Source organism: Dermacentor albipictus, chromosome 9 (assembly GCF_038994185.2).
Source record: "Dermacentor albipictus isolate Rhodes 1998 colony chromosome 9, USDA_Dalb.pri_finalv2, whole genome shotgun sequence".
Taxonomy (NCBI): Eukaryota; Metazoa; Arthropoda; class Arachnida; order Ixodida; family Ixodidae; genus Dermacentor; species Dermacentor albipictus.
The window spans coordinates 132,417,392-132,429,567 of NC_091829.1; the positions used below are offsets into that span (position 1 = coordinate 132,417,392).

Here is a 12,176-nt window from a genome sequence, read left to right on the forward strand (position 1 = left end):
ACACAGTAGCTGTACTCTGAAACACAAGACTAGCTTTTATTGGGCGAACCTGTGCCCACAAATTAGGCTACACTTAAAGCGCAATGATAGCGGCGAACACAGTCGGCGATCGTCGAAAATCTGATCAGTGGGTCAAGCGCGTCGGCTTTTATACAGCGGTCGTCGAATGTTCCAGTCTAATAGTTCGGACCCGCGTGCCTTCCACAAAGTTCTACACCATTCGCGTCGCGCGATGAAATCAGGTAATACAAGGTTCGGCGACAACAGACAGCGGATAGAGGCATCGATAAATTTCCAGAAACTTCGGATGCATGCAGGCGCGTCCCGTGCTGTGCGATAACATTTGTTCGGCGGCGAAACGTGGTCGCCCGATGAAGATAAGTACACGTGTCAATAATACTGTGGTATACCGATCCGGGAGGAAACACAACGATGCCGACTGCTTGTCACGCGCACCAGTCGAGACAACTGTGTCAGAAGAGGATTTCCCGTTCCTTGGCATTGTTGACGCGTCACAAATCGCTCAACAACAACGAGATAACAAAGAATTGCTTCCACTTATACAGCGCCTAGAGGGACTCGACATTCAACTCCCGCGTATTTTCTCTAAAGGGCTATCCTCGTTCTGTATGCCAGGAAATGACCTCTGCAAGAGAACATTCGACAATAGCGAGACAAAGTTTTTACTTGTCCTACCCACAGCTATGCCAGAAGAAATTTTGCATGCATGTCACAATGAACCGACATCTGGACACATGGGCATGAGCCGTACATTCGCCAGGATTCGTGTGAACTGCTACTGGCCGAAGTTGTTAGCATTAGTGCAGCACTACGTCAAGACTTGTCGCGAGTGTCAAAGGCGCAAGACTCCATCCGTAAAACCGGCAGGCCTCCTCCAGCCAACAGAGCCACCAAAAGCCCAATTCCAACAAGTAGGTATGGACCTCCTTGGACCCTTCCCAACTTCATCTTCAGGCGAAAGGTCAATAGTTGTGGCCACGGACTATCTTACCCGTTACGCAGAAACGGATTCCCTGTACAGTGCAACGGCTATCGAAGTTGCAAAATTCTTTGTCAACAATATCGTGCTCAGGCATGGCGCCCCCATAGTTGTTATTTCCGATCGTGGAACAACTTTTACTGCGGACCTAATGAAATGCTTGTTGCAAAGGACACATACTGATCATAGAACTACGGCGTACCACCCTCAGACAAACGGTTTAAATGAACGCCTCAACGGAGCAGTGACTGACATGCTTTCGATGTATGTCGACGTTGAACATACGCTGTGGGACGAAATTTTGCCGTACATCACCTTCGCATATAATACGGCTACTCAAGAAACAACACGAGTCGCTCCCTTTGAACTTGTATTCGGCCGAACAGTAACCACAACTTTGGATGCTATGTTGCCGTTAGATGAAGAAAACAATAACTAATTGGACCTCGACGATTTCTTGCAAACAGCCGAGGAGGCACGACAGATGGCAAGGTACCGAATACGCCGCCAACAACGCATCGACTCCAGCCGGTACAACCAGCGCCGTAGTGAAGCTCATATCAGCCCGGCGAGAAGGTGTGGGTATGGACCCCAGTGCGACGCTGTGGACTGTCTGAAAAGCTTCTGTGCCAATACTTAGGCCCTTACGAAATACTTCGTCGTATAAGCGACGTCCCTTACGAAGTTAAATTCACTGGACACGAGAGCCCAAGACGGCGCAACTCCACGGAAGTTGTGCATGTTGTCCGCATGAAACCCTACCAGGCAAGGTCATGAGAAAAAAAAAAAGTCTGAGCCCACAGCAACCCCTACTTCCTCTCACGCATCGGGCCGATGCGGTAAGGAGGGGGATAATGCCGCAACAAGGTCCCATTCAAGTTGCGCGCCCTTCGTATAGGACACTGTGCACGCCGTACCGTTGCGTTGTTCAGCAACAGGCAGCGATCTTCTTGGTAGCCGATTAGACCCTGCTCGCATGCGCCACGCGCACGAGCTGTCACGCGAGAAGAAAGAGGAAGACTGTTCGAGGCCAGTTTGAGAATGCGATTCTTGGCCCATCCCCCACTGTGGGTATGTGCCACGGCCACTAAGGACAACAACAACAACAACAACGACTGCCGCGGATTTCTTCACGACCGCAGTGACTTTTACTTGTAGGCACAAGGTCGCCTTTAATAAATATTGTTGTTTTATTAACATCGTTACAATATCGCGCATTCATTTACCTCTGGCGTGCAGTTACAATCTTGGCAATGTGGGGAAAGAATGGAACATTAAAGGTCTTTAACCGGTGTATCGCCTTCTAATCTTTCCCTACATTTGCAAGATTGTAACTGCACGCCAGATTTAGATGAATGCGCGATATAGTACAGGCACAAGAATGAAGATAAGCGTCTTATGGTAGAGGCATGGCATATCTGTAATGGTGGAAGTGCGTGCGTGAATCCGCTTTCGATTACTTTACATAAGGAAGAGATTAATTGCCTTAACAGCTATCTCTCACGTAGACCGGCACATGTACCTGACTGGCGCGTGGTGATACCATTCCAGAACTTGCGCAGATGAGTTTTGTCTTCTTTCTTCTCAGTGCTCCCTTCAGTTGATACTCGGCGTTCGTGTTGTCCACTTGTGTCCTGTCTGCACGCCTCACTTTTTTGCATAATAGCATATGTGGAACGTCCCCCACGCCGACTCTATCGGCAAGAGTCAACACCACGTCATGATTTAGAGTACGGATTTCTTCCATTTCCGGTACTCTTCAGCTTTCTGCTGATATAGGCTTCACTTTCCCGTAAGGCTGGAGCGCCTCTCGAATGTAGTCTTCTAAACAATCAGGAAGCCATAAAAGCTTCATTTTACTTCCCTGGGCTCAGGATCAATAGCGACGCAGCGTCTACCTTTCACGTATAATTATCCGCACGTGACTAGCTTTGATTTTGTCATTGCTGATTTGCACGTCACCATCCACACATGCGACATCTTAAATTGACCGATTGAACTTATTTACTTCAAGTAAAAACGTTCAGAAGGGCGTCTCGGATGCCTTGGGCTCTGTACGGTCGACCACTTAAGTCAGCATGCAGGAATACGGAGTCCACAACCAGCTTACCGGTAGGAAGACGAGTTAGCACAACACGGAAGTCACTGCCACTGGCTGAAGCCTGAGCGTGAGCCGGTCAGGGGCCGATAAATCCTTTGGAGCGAGGCACAAGAAAAAAGGCGACCGTTCGGAACGCCGTCTTCTTCCTCACTTTACCACGGTGGTCGGTTGACAGGACCGGATATTGAGACAAGGTTAAGCATTGGAACGCAAGTGCGGCAATATCAGAGTGACTCGGCATATTGTGCGTGCTATGCATTGAGAGTCTAACGTTCAGTGTACTTGCAACCGTACGTGACTGCGAAAAGAACTCAGCCCGAGTATTCTTAGGGTGATTTAAACTCGGGCACTAAGCGATGTATACGTGTAGCGAACTCAAAGGGGGCACTCAAGATTACAGAGTAGGCCAATTTCTGTCGCTTAGCGTGTCCCGTTTGAGCTACACATCGCTTCAGTTAGGTTGGTAACCTCCTTAGAACGGAAGGAACATAGGTACTTCTAGGAACTTCGTTTTTTTTCTTGTTTCTGTTTTTTTCTTGCTCTTTGCTCTCTGCTGCCTTTTTGACCTTCTGGTAATTAGGACCAGTCAAGTTACTTTCTTTTTCAACTTCTTTCCCAATGCCTTGGCACACTGCACCACTTGTTTTCAAGAATAAAGGTGTTATTAGTTGTTTAAAAACCTAGCCATCTATCAATGAATAGCGCGTTTAGTGTGTATCACTCACTTATGGTGTGCGCACGAAGGGCATGGCTCTTCACATTACAGCTTTTAAATTTCACAAAATTTTCAGACGAAGAGGGAAAGTGTCTTTGCATGTTGTTCAATAGGCAGTGGACGAACTTGAAACTATTCACGATTTCGCCGCATCGCTCCATGACACGGACGAAAACAGCCAAGTGCATGGGGAGTAACTGTTGTCGTTCGTCCTCCCGTTGCTCTCTTTCCGACCAGGGACCAAACACTTACTCTCCGAAATTTTCAAACGGCACGCATATTCTTGCAGTTAGTCCTTTGAGGGACGAAAGCGCCCTTTTTAGGACCAACAGCCGAGTTACTCCCGTTATCCCCGGGATTTTTCTTAGAGTGTATGTACAAAAATGTAAGCAAAGTTCTTGAATGACAAAGTTTCATTAAAAAATTTGTCCTGCCTTGCTGGTTTCAAACTCGTGTAGTTCTGAAGTTCGTGTGATATTTTTTTACTTATGACATAGACAGAAAAATATGGAATAATTGATTCCAGGTATTTCGGGCACAATATTTGAGACGTACGAGTATATTGTTTTCTGAAGAATACATAGATTACTTGTCTTGACAGTACACAGCGTTGAAGAATTTGTTTCCAGCATCTTTGGCAATGGCAAGGCAGTAAAATTCATGTATTTCATCTCTCGACAGATTCTGCAAGGAGGAGGCCGAGCTGCAATGGCAGCATCCCATGGTCGAAATTTCTGGCTAAGCCACAGCTCCCGACACTGCGCACAACAGCTGCGCGCGCGCGTTTCGGCGGCCACCTGTGCAGAGCGCGCGCCGTGATTGGCGTGGACGCGCTGTGATGAAACGTCTCTGTCGTCAACTTGGGCTGTATCGTTTCCTTGCGAGGTAGAGACCGCGCCACTGCGGCTGTCAGTTGCACTCACCCAGAACAGCGGGAATGAGGCCGCACAGAAGTGCGAACGGGCGCGCCGACAACGCAAGGCCGCCCTTGCCAGTGGGACAACATCGAGTGACGGCGAAGCTCTTGCCGAACAAGAGCAACTGGTACGCGCCGATTGCCGACGTGAGGAAAAGCATCGGTGCGAGTGGCGCCGTCGAGCGAATACCACCGATGATGATCGGTCCAGGGAGGCGAAACTCGACGAAGGCCCTGCATATGGCGCAGTACAAAACGCACGTCGCCGCCGAGAGGTCCCACCTTCAAGAATGTTTCCCTGGTGCGATGTCGTGGTTCCAGGGGGTTCATTGAGAACCGGTTTGGCGCCACGTGTGTCTTTGGTTTGCCGGAGACTTGGCCACGATCGGTGGCGTGCGTGATTCGCAACAGCGTCAGGTGGCTGCGTTGCGGCAGTGCGTCTCCTCCGAAGATGTGGAACACCTGTGCCCTGAGGTTGCACAAAGGCGTGGTCGTCGCGGCTGTGTACGTCCCTCCTATGTCAAAGAAGGAGATTCAAACGTTTATGGTGCGTGTCATCGGGAAGGTTAAACGCGCCGACAACACATCTTCACTGTTTTTATAAAGAAAACGATAAAGATGAAGTCGAAGGAACACATACGACAGAACGGTCGTATGCCGTACGAGCACCAGTCCTGTCGTATGTGTTCCTTCGTCTTCGCCTGTAACGCTTTTTTATAAAAACTGTCAAGATGAACCAACTCGCACAGATCAATGTATTAACAGTACATACTTCGTCATTGTTGCAAATTTCAATGTCGATGTTCAATGTCAATGTCGACAGACCCGCCGGGGCGTGCATGTTCAAGCGCTTTGGCGTCAAGTGTTTCACCGATGCCACCGTAGTCACGACTTGTCACCGATCGTGCATCGACCTAACTTCAGGGAACAACATTACCACGGTGAAAGTGAAACCTGTTGCCGTGTATCACAGGGATCACAAGGCAATGACTGCAATGGTCATGAAATCTGTGATGAGAAGTGGGATCCTTTAGTAAATATCACTTTATTCACTCAGTACTCATCTCATGATAGATAAATTCAACATATCAAATCTCCACCATAGCGAAACCCACCACAGCGCCATCTTCGCTGGACTTCCCTCTTTACAAGGTCTAAGGGCTCTAAATATTTTTCTCTTTTTCTCCAGCTCTCGTGCCACCTGCCCTCAGCTCGTATTCTTCACTTTGGTTTCCGTTTTCTTGAAAGTTTCAAATCAACTGAGTCCAGAAATCGTGGCGTACGCGTGAAAACAATTATTATAAAAAAGGAATGTTGTGCCCTTTCGCCACACAGATATTGTTGTGTGTGCCGAGGTATGTGTGGCCGGCAGGAAGTCTGGGCCTCACTTCACGCAACGTGTGAGACGGAGAGAGCTTTCTCGGTGAAGAATTCTTGATACAATGTTTACGTGTTGTCGTGCGTAATAGGAGAGAGAAACAGTGCAGCTGCAAGCTGCTTAAATAGCACCCCGCAGTGCCCAGATTCTCCAGAGAGTCCCTAAGGATGAAACAAGGTCGATAGAGAGAGAGGGTCGGGGCAGCTTCCATGGTCCTAACGCCATCCTCGGTGGCCGGCGCTTCCTGGAACCGCGTATGGATGTCAGGCTGATATGACAGTTGGTCAGAATGGTGTGCCGGTGGAACATTGCGAGCCCCTGAACAGCTCCGCGGTTAATACTCATTACATCTATAGATTTTCGCGCAGGTACTATAATTCCTCCAAGAAACGCACACCTATTTACCTTCTTATGCTGCGAAAGAAGCGGAATTTTAGGAAGAAACGCAAGAAAAAATTGAATAGCGTTATTTTCTAGCTATTCTTGTGTTTTTCGTTCAATACGCTCTTCTATATTCACGTGCTCTGAGTCGCATCTTGCTGAAAACAATTGTCATCTGTATTGCTTGCGTTTCCGTCCTCGAAAATGACGCACTCATTACTTTCCTATGAAGAGTGATCTATTCAAATTCAAATTCTTTATTTCTGCCTTGTACAAGTACAGACAGCGGAGGCGCAGAAATAGCTGTCGGAAACAGCTTGACAAAGCCGCAGCCCCCTTTCGCTTGGCAGTGGCTTCACAGCAAGGCTTTTAAAACAAAGGTAATTGCAGTCTAATAACACATATACATAATGAACAAATACAAAAGAAAACATCACAAAATTGTACAATATTTAGACAATATTCACCACAAAGAAAAACAGAACCTACATGGTAACATACATAGTACGCAAAGCACTCTTTGACGCACTGAAAAGATCAAAATTATTATGTACATAAGCATTTAAGAGGGAAGGAAGAGTGAATTGTAGGCGTTCTCTACCGGAATTTATTCGAGGGGTTGACACTACCCAACTCTCCGTATGTCTTGTCTTGTAGGTCGCTTCTCGGGTACGTAAATCAGCAAGGTAGCGTATGTGGTTTACGTTTCTCCGTGTTTCCAGTTTAAACCGAACACTTAGGCGGTATTTGTACAAGTTGTGGATCTTCAACACACTACTTTGCAGAAAGAGATTCGCGCTCGGTGAGCCCCAGGGGACATTGTGAACAGGACGAAGGAACTACTTCTGCAAAATGTAGATGCGCTGAAGACAGCTAATTGTGGCTGTGCCCCATACTAAATGGCAATAGCTTAAATAGGAGTAAAATAGTGAATTGTAGAGCAGTAATTTTACTGGCCTTGGAAGAACGTATCTGAGCCGGCCTACGATCCCAGTTATTTGAGCCAGTTTTGTTGTGATATGGTCCACGTGATTTTCCCAAGACATACAGGAGGAGAAAACTACTCCGAGACATTTAAATTGCTCAACCACATCTATACGTCGTGAATTAAGCTTAATCTCGAGGGGCGAGAGAACTGGCTTATTTTTGTAATTCGTTCATAGTGTCATTGCATTCTCGAACGAGAAGATCTAAATCATTTCCAGCAAGAAAGATGCTAGTGTCGTCAGCGTAGATAACAAATTTAGCAGTGGAGTTAATGTTGGAGATATCATTAAGGTGCATATTAAATAGTAACGGTCCCAATATACTGCCCTGTGGGATGCCAGAAGTAACAGATTTTAGTTCAGATTTCATATTGTCTATGCAGACAGCCTGTTTTCTATGGGATAAATATGATTTAGGAAGCGTTTGAGCCTGTCCCCGAAAACCATTACACTCTAAGTTATTTAGGAGTATCGTGTGGTTCACTAAGTCGAATGCCTTCGAGAAGTCCACGAAGACACCAATAACGAAGGCATGGCATGCCAATAGCGCGCATGCTGCTCATGTATGACCTGGAATTATCGCTGGGCGCAATGTTAAAGATAACCCAGTTGAAAATGAGAACAGAGGTTGTTGTGTTCAGTGCTACAGAAATTTCTGTTGTACAACAGGATTTTTCTGCAGTAACTACAGATTCCTGATGGAGCGACAGACTTTTCTGATGTACAACAGACATTTCTTGCTTTGACTACAGAAGTACAGTCTGTCGTATGTCTGTTGTTACAACAGAAAGCTGAAGCTCTACAACAGATTTTTGTAGTACAACAGAAACATTTGTCATCACTACAGTCACCCTGTTGTCCCAACAGAAATGTTCCTGAAGTAATCCGAAAAACTTTTGTAGTGCTACAGAGAGCTCTTGAAATACTACAGAAACCTATTGTGGCAACAGGCCCTCAATTGTCACAACAGAAGTGTTCCTGAAGTAATGCTACCAACTTCTGTTGTACTACAGAAAAATGTTGTTGTACGACAGAAACCTATCATTGCAACAGGCCCCCAGGAAGTGTTCCTGAAGTAATGGACAAACTTCTGTTGTACTACAGAGAACTGTTCCACAACGGACACCTATCGTCGCAGCATGTACCCAATGATGACAACAGAAGTGCACTGAAATTGTGCGATGCGACAAGCTTCTGTAGTGCCCAGTTGAAAAACACAAGAGGAATTCCTGTCGCAACTAAAGAAATTCTGTTGTGCGACAGAAGTTCTTGACATTTCTTAATTGAGACATTTCTGACGTAACGACAGAAATTCTGATGTCGCAACAGAAGCATTCTGTCGCGAAGGCCAATAGTTATGAAGTCGCAACAGAAACGTTCTGTCGCGACAACAAGTGTTCTGAAGTCGGAACAACAGCTTTATATCCTGACAGCGACTCCGACGTTACGACACCAATTCTGACGTCGCAGCAGAAACATTTGGTCGCTACGGCCAAGAGTTCCGAAGTCGCAACAGAAGCGCTTTCCGTCGCGGCCCTTTAAAATTGTATGTTAGTTTCGCATCGGTGGTGTACACTGTACTTTTCTCTTGCGCGGTATTCAATCGCGCTTCTCTGAAGCCGGCAATGCTGATGGCACCGACACCGGTATTAAAGTCGACGTGGCGAATAGTTATAATTGTGCCGTGACGACGCGGCACCAGCAACGCCCTACCGGCCTCCTGTATATCGGCCGCTAATCAATATCATACCATCTGTGGGAATGGCTGCGTATCCGTTTTTTTTGGTAAGATGTGGCACACAGGCCTGTGGACTTACATGTGCTGTTACACTGGCACATTAGTTAATTTCCCAGGAATATTTCACAAGCTTATGCGAAGCGCAAAAGAAGATTTGGGTTGTTCCACAAAGTAGCGGGAAAAGCTGTCTCGCTCGGGTCTCATTAATGAGGCACAGTGCTGCCGTGAGAAGCCAGTATGCTGTCAGAAAGAACTCTCATTCACGAATGTTTATGTAGCTATTTTGCATTGAACACACGAATTATATGCGCGCTCTAAAGTGTAAAGAACGAGAGACAACTGTCGAAACTAGCAGTAATAACCGTAACAGTCAACGTTGTCTATTTCTGAATTTCTTATTTAATATGAATATCGTACTCAAAATCGATGTTCTAGCACTTCACGACGTACTTGTCGATGGTACGAACACTCTTGCTCTTCTAGAGATGCGGCACGTGACGCAGTGCAGTGAATTTCCAAGGGTTTAAATTACTGACTAATGAGGTTCGGGTTCTTGCGTATGTAGACGACGTGGCCTTTTTTTGTACAAATAAAGAGAGTGTGATGACTGCTCTTGCAATACAGAATATTGTGTGGCTTCTGGTGCAAGCGTTAACTTTGAAAAAAGTTCAGGTTTTTGGTTTGGATTATGGGCCATAATGCCATCACATTACGCAGGAATTCAATGTAAAGAAGATCTGCGTTATTTAGGTGTGCCTCTCTCACAGTATAGAAATAGCAACGCTCATTGTTCGGGAGAAGTTGGCAAAATTCAACGTAAAGTGAATTCATGGTGAGGGCGAAATTTGTCAATGTTCTTTCGTGCTGAAGTGTGTAACGTTTTCTTAGCTTCCCGTCTTATGTATGTGCTGCAAGTACTGCACTGCTCACGACTTCGCCTTCAGGCACTGCATCGCGTATTTGCAACATTTATTTGGAGTTCCAGTTGTGAATCGAAGCGGCGCGACAATCTGTTCCTCCCTCTTGAACGTGGTGGTCTAGTATTAGTCCACCTCTTCATCAGGCAAATTGTTTCACACCTGTTTTTCTTTCGAGACAATGACCATCCATTTTTGCGTGAAATGTTGCAACTCCGTTTAGTTCATTATATTCCCAATATAGTAGTGTCATCAAATGCCAAAGATCTGCCACAGGCCCCTTGGGGCTTTCTTAAGGAGGTTGTTGACACATTTCTTTTCTTGAAAGTTAGATTCAGTCTGGAGTACGTGTTCACTGCGAGTCGAAAAGCAATTTCTGCGGCACTGGTGGACTCTATTTTCCCAGATCCTCTGTATCGTGCACCTTATTTAAGCCGACCTTATCAGGGTGTACTTAAGCGCACCAGAAAAATGTGTGTACCTCCTGGAGTAAATACATTTTTCTTTGAATTACATTCGGAAACACTCCCTGTTAAAACTTGGTTGAATTCGAGGGGTTGCTTTGTGCCGTGGTCAACAAACTGTCGTCTCTGTCCACGTGCCGAAACCATAGATCATTGCTTCATAGACTGTAGGGACGCTGTATTCTTTTGGGATATTCTCCAATGGACGCTCAAAAAGGACATTGACATGACTCTATATACAATTAGGTTTCTACCGTTTAAGGATACGGGTGGTCCTCCCTATGACATGTTCATAGTACTTGGTTTACATAGCTTATGGAGAAGTAGACTGTGTGTCCGCCATGCCGAAAGCCCGCGATCTACAAAGTCCTTCTTTCGCGAAAGTGCTGCTTATGTAAGAAGTGTCTACACTGCGCAGGAACCTCCGCCAGACTGGATGCACTTGTTGGATGCATGTGTATGTTTGCCTGAGTTTTAAGTGTGTAGTTGTGTCCACTTTGTAATACACCTTCAGTTTTCTTTTCCACGTAATAAAGAAAAAAAAGACGGGTTGTGCAGCGTGCCTTTGCAGGCACAAGTCCCCACGGCTACTTTGGCGTCGGCGCCGCCGGTCTTTTGTCCGGCGGGATATTCGGCGTCGACCGCAAGGACGCCCGGCGCGTTACCACCGACTTTGGCGGCGGTTCCTCGCTGTTCGGTTTTCCAGTTTGCCCGTCGTCGCTTGTTGATTCTTCGTGTGTTCGCTTCCCGACCGCCACAACGGCATTGCTAACGTCCATAGCTTCGTTGTCAGATGATGCCACAGTCGAGACGACAGGCATTTCTTTGGCCGCGATGTCTTGCTTATGAACGTTGACGGCAGAGCCCTTGCTCACAGGTCGCGTAGGCGTTCCTGGCACACCTACCGCTCCGGCAATCGATTGCCCCTGCGGTTTCGGTGGTTGTGTCACTGTGACCTTCACCTCGTTGGCGCTCCCGGCAGAGGCTTCCTCGGCATCCGCTTCGTCCATAAGAAGTTCAGCGCTTTCATCTGTAGCCGCCGGCCCCGTCACGTTTGCGTATGTCCTCACGCACTGCGACTCGTCATGGCCGTGACGACGACAACGGGCACAGCGCGGGACGTGGCAGTCGCGCCGGATGTGTCCTGTGCGACTGCCACGTCCCGCGCTGTGCCCAACGCTACCGAAGGGTCGGGGAGGTCAGCCGATGCTCAAGCAAGGTATTTTGTGGACTGCACTTCAATGTGTCGCGCAACAGCTGCTCTGTCCGTCAGCACTTGTAGACGTAACTTAAGTATACCTAGAAGTGCTTCGTGTGATTATATACGGTTTTCTTTTGTGCGTACCTTTCCCGCTTATTAACAATGGATTTGATGAGGGGAATACGAGTTGCTACTATTAATGTACGCGGCATCGCTTCAAGACGGAGGCAGTACCAGCTCAGCCGGCTATGCGTTGAAAATGAACTCGATATTATAGCTATACAAGAGACGAAAGTTGAAAGCGAGGAGCAAACAAACAAAATGGCAACACCTTTCAGAACATATTATAACATATGCACATGTCACGCTATCGGCACGT

General features: G+C 46.9%; 1 protein-coding gene across 13 annotated transcripts in view; it reads left to right on the forward strand.

The window, feature by feature from the left end:
• Positions 1-12,176, forward strand: part of LOC135915563 (receptor-type tyrosine-protein phosphatase kappa-like) — a 682,443-nt gene that overhangs the window by 157,605 nt on the left and 512,662 nt on the right. For 10 of the 13 annotated variants that reach the window (XR_011508500.1, XM_070525410.1, XM_070525414.1 and 7 more), the window contains exon 1: positions 5,123-5,236. The exons of the other annotated variants lie outside the window; for them this stretch is intronic. Coding sequence is in view for 9 of the 10 variants with exons in the window: in XM_070525410.1 (XP_070381511.1) it covers positions 5,184-5,236 (53 nt within the window). In the remaining variant the exon portion in view is untranslated. Of the gene's footprint in view, positions 1-5,122; positions 5,237-12,176 lie in introns of those variants that run through there. 13 annotated transcript variants of the gene reach the window in all.